The 11,792-nt window shown below is 35.5% G+C and overlaps 2 protein-coding genes across 6 annotated transcripts; both read left to right on the top strand.

Annotated features, from left to right (window-relative positions):
* The first annotated feature begins 1,595 nt into the window (after nucleotides 1-1,595).
* LOC110936387 (retinoblastoma-related protein) lies at nucleotides 1,596-6,041 on the top strand. 5 transcript variants are annotated; one of them, XM_035988889.1, is made up of 9 exons: nucleotides 1,596-2,065; nucleotides 3,383-3,457; nucleotides 3,858-4,016; nucleotides 4,104-4,280; nucleotides 4,762-4,884; nucleotides 4,956-5,094; nucleotides 5,418-5,473; nucleotides 5,566-5,687; nucleotides 5,794-6,041. In XM_035988889.1, exons 2-9 carry the CDS (start codon nucleotides 3,389-3,391, stop codon nucleotides 5,819-5,821), a joined length of 873 nt encoding a protein of 290 aa, XP_035844782.1. In that variant the 5' UTR covers nucleotides 1,596-2,065; nucleotides 3,383-3,388; the 3' UTR covers nucleotides 5,822-6,041. The 5 variants fall into 5 exon arrangements, with proteins under 5 accessions (XP_035844782.1, XP_035844780.1, XP_035844781.1 ...); XM_035988887.1 differs by having other exon boundaries at nucleotides 5,754-6,041; XM_035988888.1 differs by having other exon boundaries at nucleotides 5,554-5,687.
* A 3,169-nt stretch (nucleotides 6,042-9,210) lies between these two features.
* Nucleotides 9,211-11,180, top strand: LOC110936388 (histone H3.3). The gene is made up of 4 exons (XM_022178768.2): nucleotides 9,211-9,463; nucleotides 9,558-9,727; nucleotides 10,678-10,768; nucleotides 10,856-11,180. The coding sequence occupies exons 2-4, from the start codon at nucleotides 9,579-9,581 to the stop codon at nucleotides 11,024-11,026; spliced, it is 411 nt and encodes a 136-aa protein (XP_022034460.1). The 5' UTR covers nucleotides 9,211-9,463; nucleotides 9,558-9,578; the 3' UTR covers nucleotides 11,027-11,180.
* The last annotated feature ends 612 nt before the right edge of the window (nucleotides 11,181-11,792 follow it).

The following is an 11,792-nucleotide window of genomic DNA, read 5'->3' as shown; positions in this document are numbered from 1 at the left end:
TTTAAGTAGATTTTATTTTTATAAAACTGATCTATACAAAAAATTAGAAATTAATTTCTGTCATAGTTTATAAACATCCTTCGCCTTAATAGAAAAATTAACTTAGTTAGTGGTTGAATGAAAATTTATAAAAATTATGTGACAAAGCTATTATTTTTTTCATATAAAAATTGCATGTATATTCTTTTTTATTATATACTAGTTTAAGTTCCCGTGTGTTACACGGGTTACTCAAAGTAATTTATATTATTTAAGAGTGTTTGTTGGTCTTAATAATATCATTTACAAAATGTCTTCCTTTGATCTGATCAGAGGCTTGTCACTTTAGCTTCACTCCATGTTTGCGTTGCCTATTAATTATGATACACCTAAAGGTTAGAATAATCATGCATATAAACATGTCTTAATAAAAAAATTAAACATCTATTGGAAATCCTTAGTCGGCGTTCGTAAGAATTTGCGTACAGCTAACCGACCCTCTTCAGTCTCATGTAACCTACTAACAAATATTTATTCTTAGCTAAGTTTTTGTTTAAAATTATTTATAGAAAAATAAATATTTTTATTCTTATCTAATGTTTTGTTTAAAATTATTACTATTTAATATGAGAGATAAATAGAAAAATAATTCTTATCTAATATTTTGTTTAAAATTATTATTATTTAATAGAGAGATAAATAAGAAAATAAGATGAGAAAACACCAGAAAATGACACGTGTCCAAAAAGTATTTTCATTTATTAGTATAAGAAGATGTAACAAAATTAATTAAATAAAAGAAATTTAAAAGAGTTTGAGTAAATTGCCAAAATCGTCCTTGTGGTTTTATATTTGCCAGTTTCATCCAAATATCCTCAACTTAACAGAAAAAATAAACTAAGTTAGTGGTTTGGATGAAAATGGCAAAAAGTTACAAACGTTGGGGGCAATTTGGTACAAAAGTGTCATTTTGGACGAAAATGGCAAACCTGCCCAAACCTCAGGGACGATTTTGGCAATTAACTCTTTAGAATTTTTTTGATTTTTTTAGAATTTATATATTTTTTTTTTATTTTTTTAATTATGTTTTCATCTCATCTTTACCCAAACCTATATTAACCTAAACCCATCCTAACCCAAACCCATCTTGACCCATTACCCATCCGACTTTTTTTTTAAATACCCATCCTGACCTATACCCATCATAACCCAAACCCATCTTGACCCATTACCCAAACCCATCCAACTTGCCCACTTTACCACCACTACCCATACACAAAACCCGAATCCGATAGGAAAACCCGATACCCGAAACATACAGGACAGGTATGGGGTCGGGTAATCGGGTATGGGATTTGTTTTAAAAATTTGGGACGGGTATGAGATTTGGTGTTATACCCGTTTACCCGACCCAATTATATATACTCGTTTACCCGATTTTATATACCCGTTAACATACTCCCTATAAATATGTATTTTTTTTATAAATTATAATATAATGTATTATATATTTAGTCCCCAAAAAAAAAAAGTAATTCCCGCCCATTTATACAGATATATTTACTTATCTTAGTTACCCAAATCCCAAGAAAAAAATCACTCCACTAAGGGCATGTTTGGCTAAGCTTATTAGAGGTAAAAAGGACTTTTGGGAAAAGGACTTTTGGGAAAAGGACTTTTTGAAAAGGAGTTTTAAAAAAAAGTGTTTGGATTAGCTTATTGATGTAAAATGACTAAAATGGGCATTCTTTTAGATATAAGGGGGTAAAGAAGGGTTATATTGGTAATTTCATTTTTGAAAAGTCACTTTTGGATCCAAAAGTCAGGAATTCTTGGCTTTTCAAAACCTTCAATTTCCTTCTTTGCTTTAAGCTATTTCAAAAAGGACTTATCCATTATCCAAACATAAAAATAGCTTATTGACTTATCAATAAGCTAATAAGCTAATAAGTCATTTTGAGAAGCCCATCCAAACATGCCCTAAATCGCCTTTTCATCTTCTCCAGCAAGCCACCAACTGAGGAAGGCACCAGCCACCAAGCGACGACGATCTGACTCCGTTTTCTTCTCCGAGCAACGAAGATCGGTAATCCATCTTCTTCTCTTTATTTGATAATCTGTACATTACTGTCTTCTTCACTGAATTAACATCCGACATTTGCAGTCGCTTTCTACTTGTATAGTTTTTCTTTTCTTTTCTTTATTTCTAGCACTTAGTTAGTGGAGTTCATATGCTTTTGTTATGCATTTTATTTCTAGAAGTTAGGAGCAGTTGCTGGAAATCTTGGCGTTGTATTTCTCTATTTCAGCATTGAAGCTTTTTTTTTTTGAAATGCAGAGAAGAATTATTAGTAAAAAGTGTTGTTTTTAACTTATACTTTGTGGGTTAAAACCTTATCCTATGCTAAATCAACCCGGGAGACTAAATGGTGATCTCAGGTCCTATATTCAATCTAAATGGTGTATCTATATCTTAGTTTAAATTTAACGTTGCCCTTTGAACTAGCTCAGTAAATTTGTATCTTAGGTTGTTTACACCCTCTATCAACCCTATAGGTTTGTTTGAGTGGTTAATCTACATGACTGCATCTCAAATAAACTGTGATATTTTGAGCTTTGGCCCGATTTCCTATGATTTTTATCACGTTCCAGCCTCTTGTATTGGTTTCAAACTCGGCATACATTGATTTTTACTCGTTGATATCCGATGGTTATGCCCGATACCCGAAACCCGATGGGTAATTACCCGTCCCATACCCGACGGGTTTTGGGCCCGGTATGGGACCAATTTTTGTAACCGGGTATGGGGTTGGGATTAGCTATACCCGCCCCATACCCGTCCCATTGCCATCCCATACCCATTCTAACCCATTACCTAAACCTTCCCAACCCACCCATTTTGTCACCCCTATTCGCATCTTAAACTTTCTCTCTCTTGGTTCCAGAATCCTCTGGTTCTTCTGTTCACTTCATATAGAGTTTTCACAAGGTTTGTTAGATTCTTGTTAGATCTTGTGTTAAGATCTTTGAAAATCTGACATTGTGAGTGTAGCAGATGATGATCTGCGTGTGAGAGTTATCTTGTTTGTTAAAGATCTGTATCTATCTGAGTGTTTGTATTCTAACAAGTTTTTAGTTGATCCATGTATTCCCTCCCTGCTTATATGTTTCTTTGTCATTTGAATTTGTTATGTTTCCTACTTAGTTTGTTAACATTTCTTGCAAGCATTATCTATCTTCTCTTTAATTGTCATATGAGCATTACACTTGATCAAAGTGTTCTTGGAGTCTAGCTTAATTTTTTTTTTTTTTATTATTGGTTAGAGAAAGCGGTCAGTGGTAAAATAATTTTATTTTGATTATAATAAACATTTACTATTATTTTATTTTATCGTCATTACAGGAAGGAATGAAGGATAAACCTAAGCTCACTGATAAAAAAATTGAGAAAAAACTCAAGTTCTATTCAATCAAGAAGGTTAGTTAACTTTTTTTTTTTTTTTTCAATTTACTTGTTTTATCATATAATTGTTAACAATAATACAAGTCATCTACTTGCTTATGATACAATTGTTTCTAGGAAAAATTACAAGTTTTGTCTTTTATCTTTATACTACTTTTCAGGAGGTGTCCTTTTTAAAGAATGTTGACAGGCGGTGTCCTTTACTAGGTATGTTGTTGCAAGTTTAGTCCTTTACACCCAACCCAGTTAAAAAACCCTGTTAATTGTTGGGTGTAAAGGACTAAACTTGCAACAAAATACCTAGTAAAGGACACCGCCTGTCAACATTCATTAAAAAGGACAGCGCCTGAAAAGTGGTATAAAGATAAAGGACAAAACTTGTAATTTTTCTATTTTTATGTTTTGTGTACACCAGAAGAAAAAGATTAGAACGAGACAAACGAAATTGAAAGCATACAATCTGTCTTCACTGGCGGAATGCCTACCCGACTTAGAGTCTTCTAAGCAAGAAACGCCAGCTGGCAGGGGAGAAACCTGTGCAGAAGAGACGTCTGTTAATTTGTTTTTTAGCGAGGTACCAGACCCTTGAATTTGTACAAGAAGCTGTTACTTATAATCAGTTGATCATTAATGCTTTTTTTTTTTATCTTTATGTGGATAGATTGTGAACTTAGCTGCTGCAAGAATCAACGGCATGGTTGAAAGACTAGAGTTGTCACAAGAAATAAGAGAGAGGGTATACTCTCTTTTTCAACAGATTCTGAGTCACCGAACAAGGTTGTTGTTCAACCGCCATATTGACCAGATTGTCTTATGTTGTTTCTATGGAATTGCAAAGGTTTGTTGCTGTTGTTACACATGTCACAAGTCAATTCTAACGTTGGGTTGTTGTAAATTAGACTTAAATGATACATTTTAGTCCCTGTGGTTTGGGCCATTTTACTAGTTTAGTCCAAAGGTTTGAAACATTGCCATTATAGTCCAAATAGTTTGAAACGTTGTCATTTTAGTCCATTGGATTAACTTCATCCCATTTTTCTGTTAATGAGAAGGGCAATTCGGTCATTTTATATGGCCGAATTGCCCTTCTAGTGAGCAGAATTCCATAAAAAATGACTGAATTGCCCTTCTAGTTAACAGAAAAAATGGATGAAGTTAACCCAGTGGACTAAAATAGCAACGTTTGAAACTATTTGGACTAAAATGGCAACGTTTCAAACCTTTGGACCAAACTGGCAAAATGGCCCAAACCACAGGGACTAAAATGGCATTTAACTCTGTAAATTATTACTAACTAATGTTATGGTTATAAACTGCAGGTTTCCCAACTGAGCTTAACTTTCAAAGAAATCATCCACGGCTACAGAAAACAGCCAAATTATGTATCTCAAGTTATTCGTCATGTGTATGTTGACGACGCGAGATCTTCTCTGTCCAATGTGGTAATGCCGCCTGTCTTAATCCAGTTCTTGGATGTTTTTATTACTTGACGATTTACATCTTTTGGCAACAGAAAACTGGGCAGAATCACGTTGATATAATCATGTTTTACAATGAAGTATTCCTTCCTGCTGTGAAGCCATTGTTGCTAGAGCTTGCAGAGGTTGCTCAAACCACCAATCAGGTTTCAGAAACAAACAATCATGACCAAGGTAATATTTTTGTACTGGTTATGATATTATTAATTTTAGACCTGGCAAACGGGTCGGGTCGGGTTGGGTCATGGGTCAAAACGGGTTCGGGTCAAAACAGATCAATTAAAAAAGGGTTGTTTGGTTCGGGTCGAAGCGGATTCGGGTCAGAACGAGTTTCGGGTCGGGTTGGGTTGGTTTTAAAAAAATGCTTTTTCCTACAAAAGAAAGATGTAACAATTAGGGGTATGACTTGGCAAAACCGTCGGGTCAAACGCCATATATAATAATCATATATATGGTCATATTGTATTTGTAACGTGTTGTTGATCGGGAATTTTTAGGTCCATGCTCTGGCTCACCTAAGGTATCTGTTTTCCCTGATATGTCCCCAAAGAAGGTATCTTTTGTGCACAATGTATACGTTTCTCCGTAAATATACTTGCATAACTTAAAGTTTTTATAAACATAATAACACAGTCATGTGCTCAGATGGATGCTCTAATTTCTCATGGATCTGAAAGCAGCTGTTATGCACAGTGTGTTGGGGATACTACCCATGAATACCAGAGCCCGTTAAAGGATCTCACAGCCATTGACAGTCGCTTGAACGGGTATGCAATCAACAATATGATCATTTTGTTTGTTAATATTAATTTTCTAACTTTTTTTTTAATTAGTAATTGTGCCATCGTATCTGGATCGTGTGGTGGTTCGTAGGCAGCTTGAACGTGGAGCTCAGGTTTGACGGTGGGGTTTCTTGTACATATTATGACGATTGATGCCTAACTATTAACTTAAGTAGAACAGTTTAATGGGTTTTTTTAATCTGATCATTTTTTTGGTTTTTAATGTTAATGATCAGGGTTACCCATTGTTTGGTATGTAACTGTCAACTATGAATGGTGTTAACTGTTAAGTAATTATGAATGATGGTTCTTGTTTTATGGTAATATCAGGATGTTTTATGTTTGTTGTTTGTTTTAATGTGGTAAAATAGTGGGTACGTAACAAATATTGTTAATGATGATTGAATGATGGTTCATGTTGATGTACATTGTGGCATCAAGATGATAGTGTAGGATAAATTAATGCATATAGTCTATGTAGCACGGGGACTCCATTTATGTGGCCGTACCCGTCTCGGGTACTTGTTGGGGACGGAAACACCATGGGTACTAGTCGGGGACGTTTACTAAACGTTTCCAATGTCGGGGACGTATCTGGTAAAAGTATCCATCTCATTTCCATTTATTTTTAGGGTTTTTACCCTTTCAAATTCCACAACCGGCCATTAAATAAATAGACCTATCATATTCGGCTTCTCTAATCTCTAAACTCTCGAGTCTCATCATCTCTAATTCTCTATCGATTGCCGATCCTCTCACTAGATGAACCGGAATTTGAAAATGATTTGATTATTGATAATTAATTACCTTTGGAAGATGTAGTGTTTTTGGAATTTGTTTAATGTATTTTTATTTTTTTATATTTTTTATTGCCGTACCCGTATCTTGAAATTTTGAGTTTTGCCGTTCCTCGTTCCCGTATCGTCCCCGTACCCCGATCCCGTACCCGTTCCAGTGCTACATAGCATATAGTATAGGACAGACTGAGTTTGATGTTAGTAAAAGGATTAATTGCACATGCATATAGGGAGTAGGGGTGTATATGGGCTCGGCCCGTTAGGCTCGAGCTCGGCTCGCGAGTAAAACCCAAAGCTTGAGCTCGGCTAGACTCGGCTCGAGCTATTTTTAGAACAACCTCTAAAGGCTCAAAGTTTGGCTTATGATTAGCTCTCGAGTCTTTGGACTTGTTTACACCCTTAATAGGGAGGATCATAAATTCATAATGTATAGTCAACTGCACATTAGTTGCAGAGTCAACTGCACTCTCTTTTGTATCAAATGCACATTACTTTCAGGATCAAGTTTTATTTTGATGTTATTAGGATGACAGTGCGGGATGTTTGATGTTGCTGTTAGGGTGAGAGGGGTGTACGCGGGGAGAGGGTGCGGGGAGTTGGGTTGCTGAGCGGGAACACTGCCACCGACCCCCTTACCTTCGGTGAAACCCAAAAATCTGGTGAGTGAATACCGATGCAAAAAAAAGGAACGTTGGGGTTGTTTTTGACCATTGGAGAAGCATAACGGCTATATGCCGTTCAAATTAAAAAAAAAATAATTTTTTTTATGTAAACAACACTTCATAATTCATTTTTCTTACGACTCCAAAACACTTCTCACTCTCAAACTATAAAATACTATTTTTGAATATGGCGGGTGAAATACCATTGTTTCTTCCACTTGACATTACTGACGGCGATAGCTCCTCAAGCGATAACAATTTAATATTTTTCAAAAATTTTATCAAAGAAGTCGAGCTAGAAGACACGGACACATCTAGTAAACAAAAGATTTATCCGTCGTGATCGGGAGAAAGACTACCAAACCCTTATGGCAGATTATTTTGTCGAGGAGCCGAAATACAATGATGATATTTTGCATTACCGGTTTCGTATGTCAAAAAATTGTTTTACAAATTGTGAGCGATATGAAAGCGAATAGTCCGTGGTTTGTAGAGGGCATTGATGGGAGGATGAAGAAGAGTAATAAGATGACAGTGCCTCTGTTGGTAATAGGATGACAGTTTATTTGAGAGTGGAAGATGTTTGATGTTTGTTTTTAGTAATTGGATGTTATTAGGTGACATGCAGGATCATAGGATGACACTTTGTTTAATGTCCCAAACTAACCTTAAAGAAGTTGCAAGATGATGAATATTAGGTATCACCACAAGGATTTATAATAGTTCAAGTAGATGTTAGCTAATCTATTTTACGCAACACACAAGGATTTATAATGGTTCAAATAAATGGTAACTAATCCTTATGTACACCCTTTTATTTGCAGTCTAACAAGGCCAAATCCAATTGATAGGGGAAAAACCTGTATAGAGACGTCTGTTAATTTGTTTTCTGAATAGAAAATATATATTTTCGAATCGTAATACATATATTTTTTGGAATATATTTTCCGGAAAAACGGTTAATAAATCGTCTAGTGTGTTTATTGAAAATTGATGATTTGTGAACGATTATTGATTGGTATGTACATATTATCATGTCGACGGTGAAATATTGAAATGTGTTTATTTGTCTAAGTGAGAATCGTGTGTGATTTGAGTAGATTCCATGAGTTGCATGAAATTGCTCGACGCTCGCTCAAAAAATGCTCATAATATTGCTCGGTCGATTCAGCTCGATTGAAAAAGACGCTCGGTTCGGATCGGTTCGATTTGTAAACGAACGAGCATGACCAAAGGTTTGCTCAGTTCGGTTCGGCTCGATTTATAATTTAATATATGATTTTCAATAAAGTGACTAAAGATCCACATTAATAATGTTTGGTCCAAGATTCAAATATGGCACATCAAAGTAATTAGAATTGAATTCCAATACCAATAGTGCGTTGTCCAACACTCCAATGTCCATTTAAGTAATTGAGTCAAAATATCAAATGTCGCTCGATACTCAAGTCTTAACCCGCTATTCGATTCAAAAGTACATGACCCTAATAAAAAAAACCTCAATATTTTGTTACCTCTATTTGGGTAAATAAGTTTTAGTTGTGTGTGATTTAGTGTCAAAATACACCAAAAAAAAAACAACCCAAACATAAAATCACAAGCTCATGCACTGCTATTTCGTCTAAGGCTGCGGGGAGTGGAGGGGCTTGGGTTGGGGACATTGCTTAACACGTGGCGAGGGTTGGATCCACGAGCTTATGGTGAAAAATGAGAGGTGTGGTATGGCGTGGCTTAGCTTAGCGTGACCAGATGTGTGAATTTTTTTAATTAAAGTAGTTAACCAAAGCCAGCTAGTCACCCTGCCCTCCACGCCAGACTTAACACCCATGCCAATGGGGCAACGTCATGCCAACGCCAACCCGGGGTGGAGCAACTGTCGTTGAAGGGCATCCCCGCCCCAACTAACGTCCCCACTCCCCACAACCTAAGAGCATCATAAAAGTCTTGCCCACAGACAAAGACTGACGGGTATCAGTGGCTGGCTGGTCCTTAACTTGACCCCCTATGCGCTTTTCTTAGGCCAAAATGCAAGGGATGTGAAAATAGACCAGAAGGTGTGGGAACAAGAGAAAAAAGAAACACAAAACCGTGTCAAACAAACACAAATATATCAATCCGAGGCTATTCCATCCAACCAATCACAACCGTCTATTTTACTTCCAACCAATCAGAAAGAACCACACGGATCCACTTTACAAGTACAAAATCACGTTTCCCTGTGTATATATAACCATTCATCAATTATCTTTTACAGTTTTTCGAAAATCGAAACCCTAATTCCCAAATTCTCTCGTATTCTCCGGTAAATTCATTATATCTGCTATATAATCGTCATACAAGAGCATCAAATCTGTTGATTTTGCATTCTAATTGTGATTATTCGGATCTAATTTCAGGTTTTGTTAGTTTGAATCTCAATGGCTCGTACGAAGCAGACCGCTCGTAAGTCCACCGGTGGAAAAGCACCTAGGAAGCAGCTTGCTACCAAGGCTGCCAGGAAATCAGCTCCGACCACCGGCGGAGTGAAGAAGCCTCACCGTTATCGTCCTGGAACCGTCGCTCTCCGGTGAGTATATTGCTTTTCCTCAATTTGATTTTAGTTTTGTTAGGTAATGTCGATTATGAAACGGTTAGTTTAGTTTTTGTGTTGGATGCTTGATTGATTATATCAATACCTAATTCCTGATAGATAATCGTTCATTTATAGAACTGTCGAATTTTGTTATTCGATCGTCGTATTAATTTTCGTTTTTTTTATTGAAATACCTAATTTCATAGCGGAATATGTTTGATTACATTTATGACTAATACTAAATCGGCAATCGTTCAGTTGTATCACTGTAGAAATTTTATTATTTGAATATCGTTTTAATTTATTATTGACTGATTATATCAATAGATAATAGATAATATATAGTTCTGGTTTGGTAGTTGCTCAATTATGGAACTGTAGAGATTAGGTATTGATAAAATCAATTGAAACTTGAATAATACGTAGCTACAGCTTCATAATTTAACGATCACTCGATTGATAATACCAACGTCTAATTCTCAATTGGTTATCGTATTACAACAATAAATCGGAATTATGTGCCGATCACTCTGTTGTGTATGATTGATTTGCTGGTTTTAACTATGTAACTGTCGGTGATCGGTAATATATCAATCTGAACTGTAGAAATTTAGTATCGAGTTTGTGTACAAGTTTTGATTGATCATATCGAATACCTAGTTCTAAATCAGTTATCTATTTACAGTTATTAATCCAAATTATATGCCAATCACTCGATCACGTATGCTTGGTTTTCTGGTTTTTAACTATGAAATTTATTTAGAAGTGCAGTGAGATTTTAGAACTGTGTAATCAGTTATAGTTCAATTCTAACACTGTTGAAATTTAGTATTAAAGTTTTGTGTTTGATCCAATTGATTAAATAAAAAACTTATGCTGACCACTCAATTGTGTGTATGCTTGGATTTGCTGGTTTTAATGATGAAATTTGTTTGTAAATGTAGTGAGATCCGTAAGTACCAGAAGAGTACCGAGTTGCTTATCCGCAAGCTGCCATTCCAGAGGCTTGTTCGTGAAATCGCCCAAGACTTTAAGGTTTGTTTTAACTTTTTAACTTAAAACTTAATTCAAATTGTAGATATCTGCTGTTTCTTGCCACTGATTTTGATTTTTGTTATGTAGACTGATTTGAGGTTCCAGAGTCATGCTGTGCTTGCACTTCAGGAGGCAGCTGAGGCTTACCTGGTGGGTCTGTTTGAAGATACCAACCTGTGCGCGATTCATGCCAAGAGGGTTACCATCATGCCGAAGGATATCCAGTTGGCTAGGCGTATTCGTGGGGAGCGTGCTTAGGATGAGTTGTTCGTGTTGATGGCTTATTTTTACTAGTTTTTGGTGTAATGTTTTGGGAGGAAACGGTAACGTGAACCCTTTTATTTTGTGATGTAAATGATCTACAATTGATATGTGGTAAGAACCAAGAAGTGCTTTTAGCTTTTGATTTCCATGGTGGTATTGTTTGCATTTTTAATTGCATCAATTTACGATTTAAAATAGAGATTTTTGGAAAGGTTACTGAAACAAAACCAAAGGTTATTTGAATAATAAGTAAAATAAACCATCAATACAACCAACTCAACATGCAGGATGGAGTGCCTTATTGGCTTTTTTTTTTTTTTTTTTTTATATATATATCTTCATTGCTAAATATTATATGACTTTTTAAAAAGCTAATAAGTAAATAAATTGTTTCAAAAAGCTTAGCCAAACATACCTAAACGGGTTGATAAAACGTGTTGCCACCAGCCGTGTTACACTGGTAAATCGTCCATTGTTGCTGTTGCCACTGACCGTGTTAGTGCATTCATATCCATTTCATCGTATTTTTACTCTATATTACACTAGAAAAAACACTGTATTTTTTTCTCTTCTTTTCAACTAAATAATATTTTTTTTATACTTTTATTATTATCTTTTCTAACCACTTACAAAATGTATTAAATTATAGGGGGTGAATAGTGTCGCTTCAAATATATAGAATAGTAATATTTTCTCTTCTTCACTCACAACTAGGGGTGTAAATAAACCCAGGGGCTCGAGAGCTAATCGTGATCGGTTC

The sequence above is a fragment of the Helianthus annuus genome, chromosome 4 (assembly GCF_002127325.2).
Source record: "Helianthus annuus cultivar XRQ/B chromosome 4, HanXRQr2.0-SUNRISE, whole genome shotgun sequence".
NCBI lineage: Eukaryota > Viridiplantae > Streptophyta > Magnoliopsida > Asterales > Asteraceae > Helianthus > Helianthus annuus.
The sequence above is the reverse complement of the archived record's forward strand: the minus strand, read 5'-3'. Positions and strand labels throughout refer to the sequence as shown.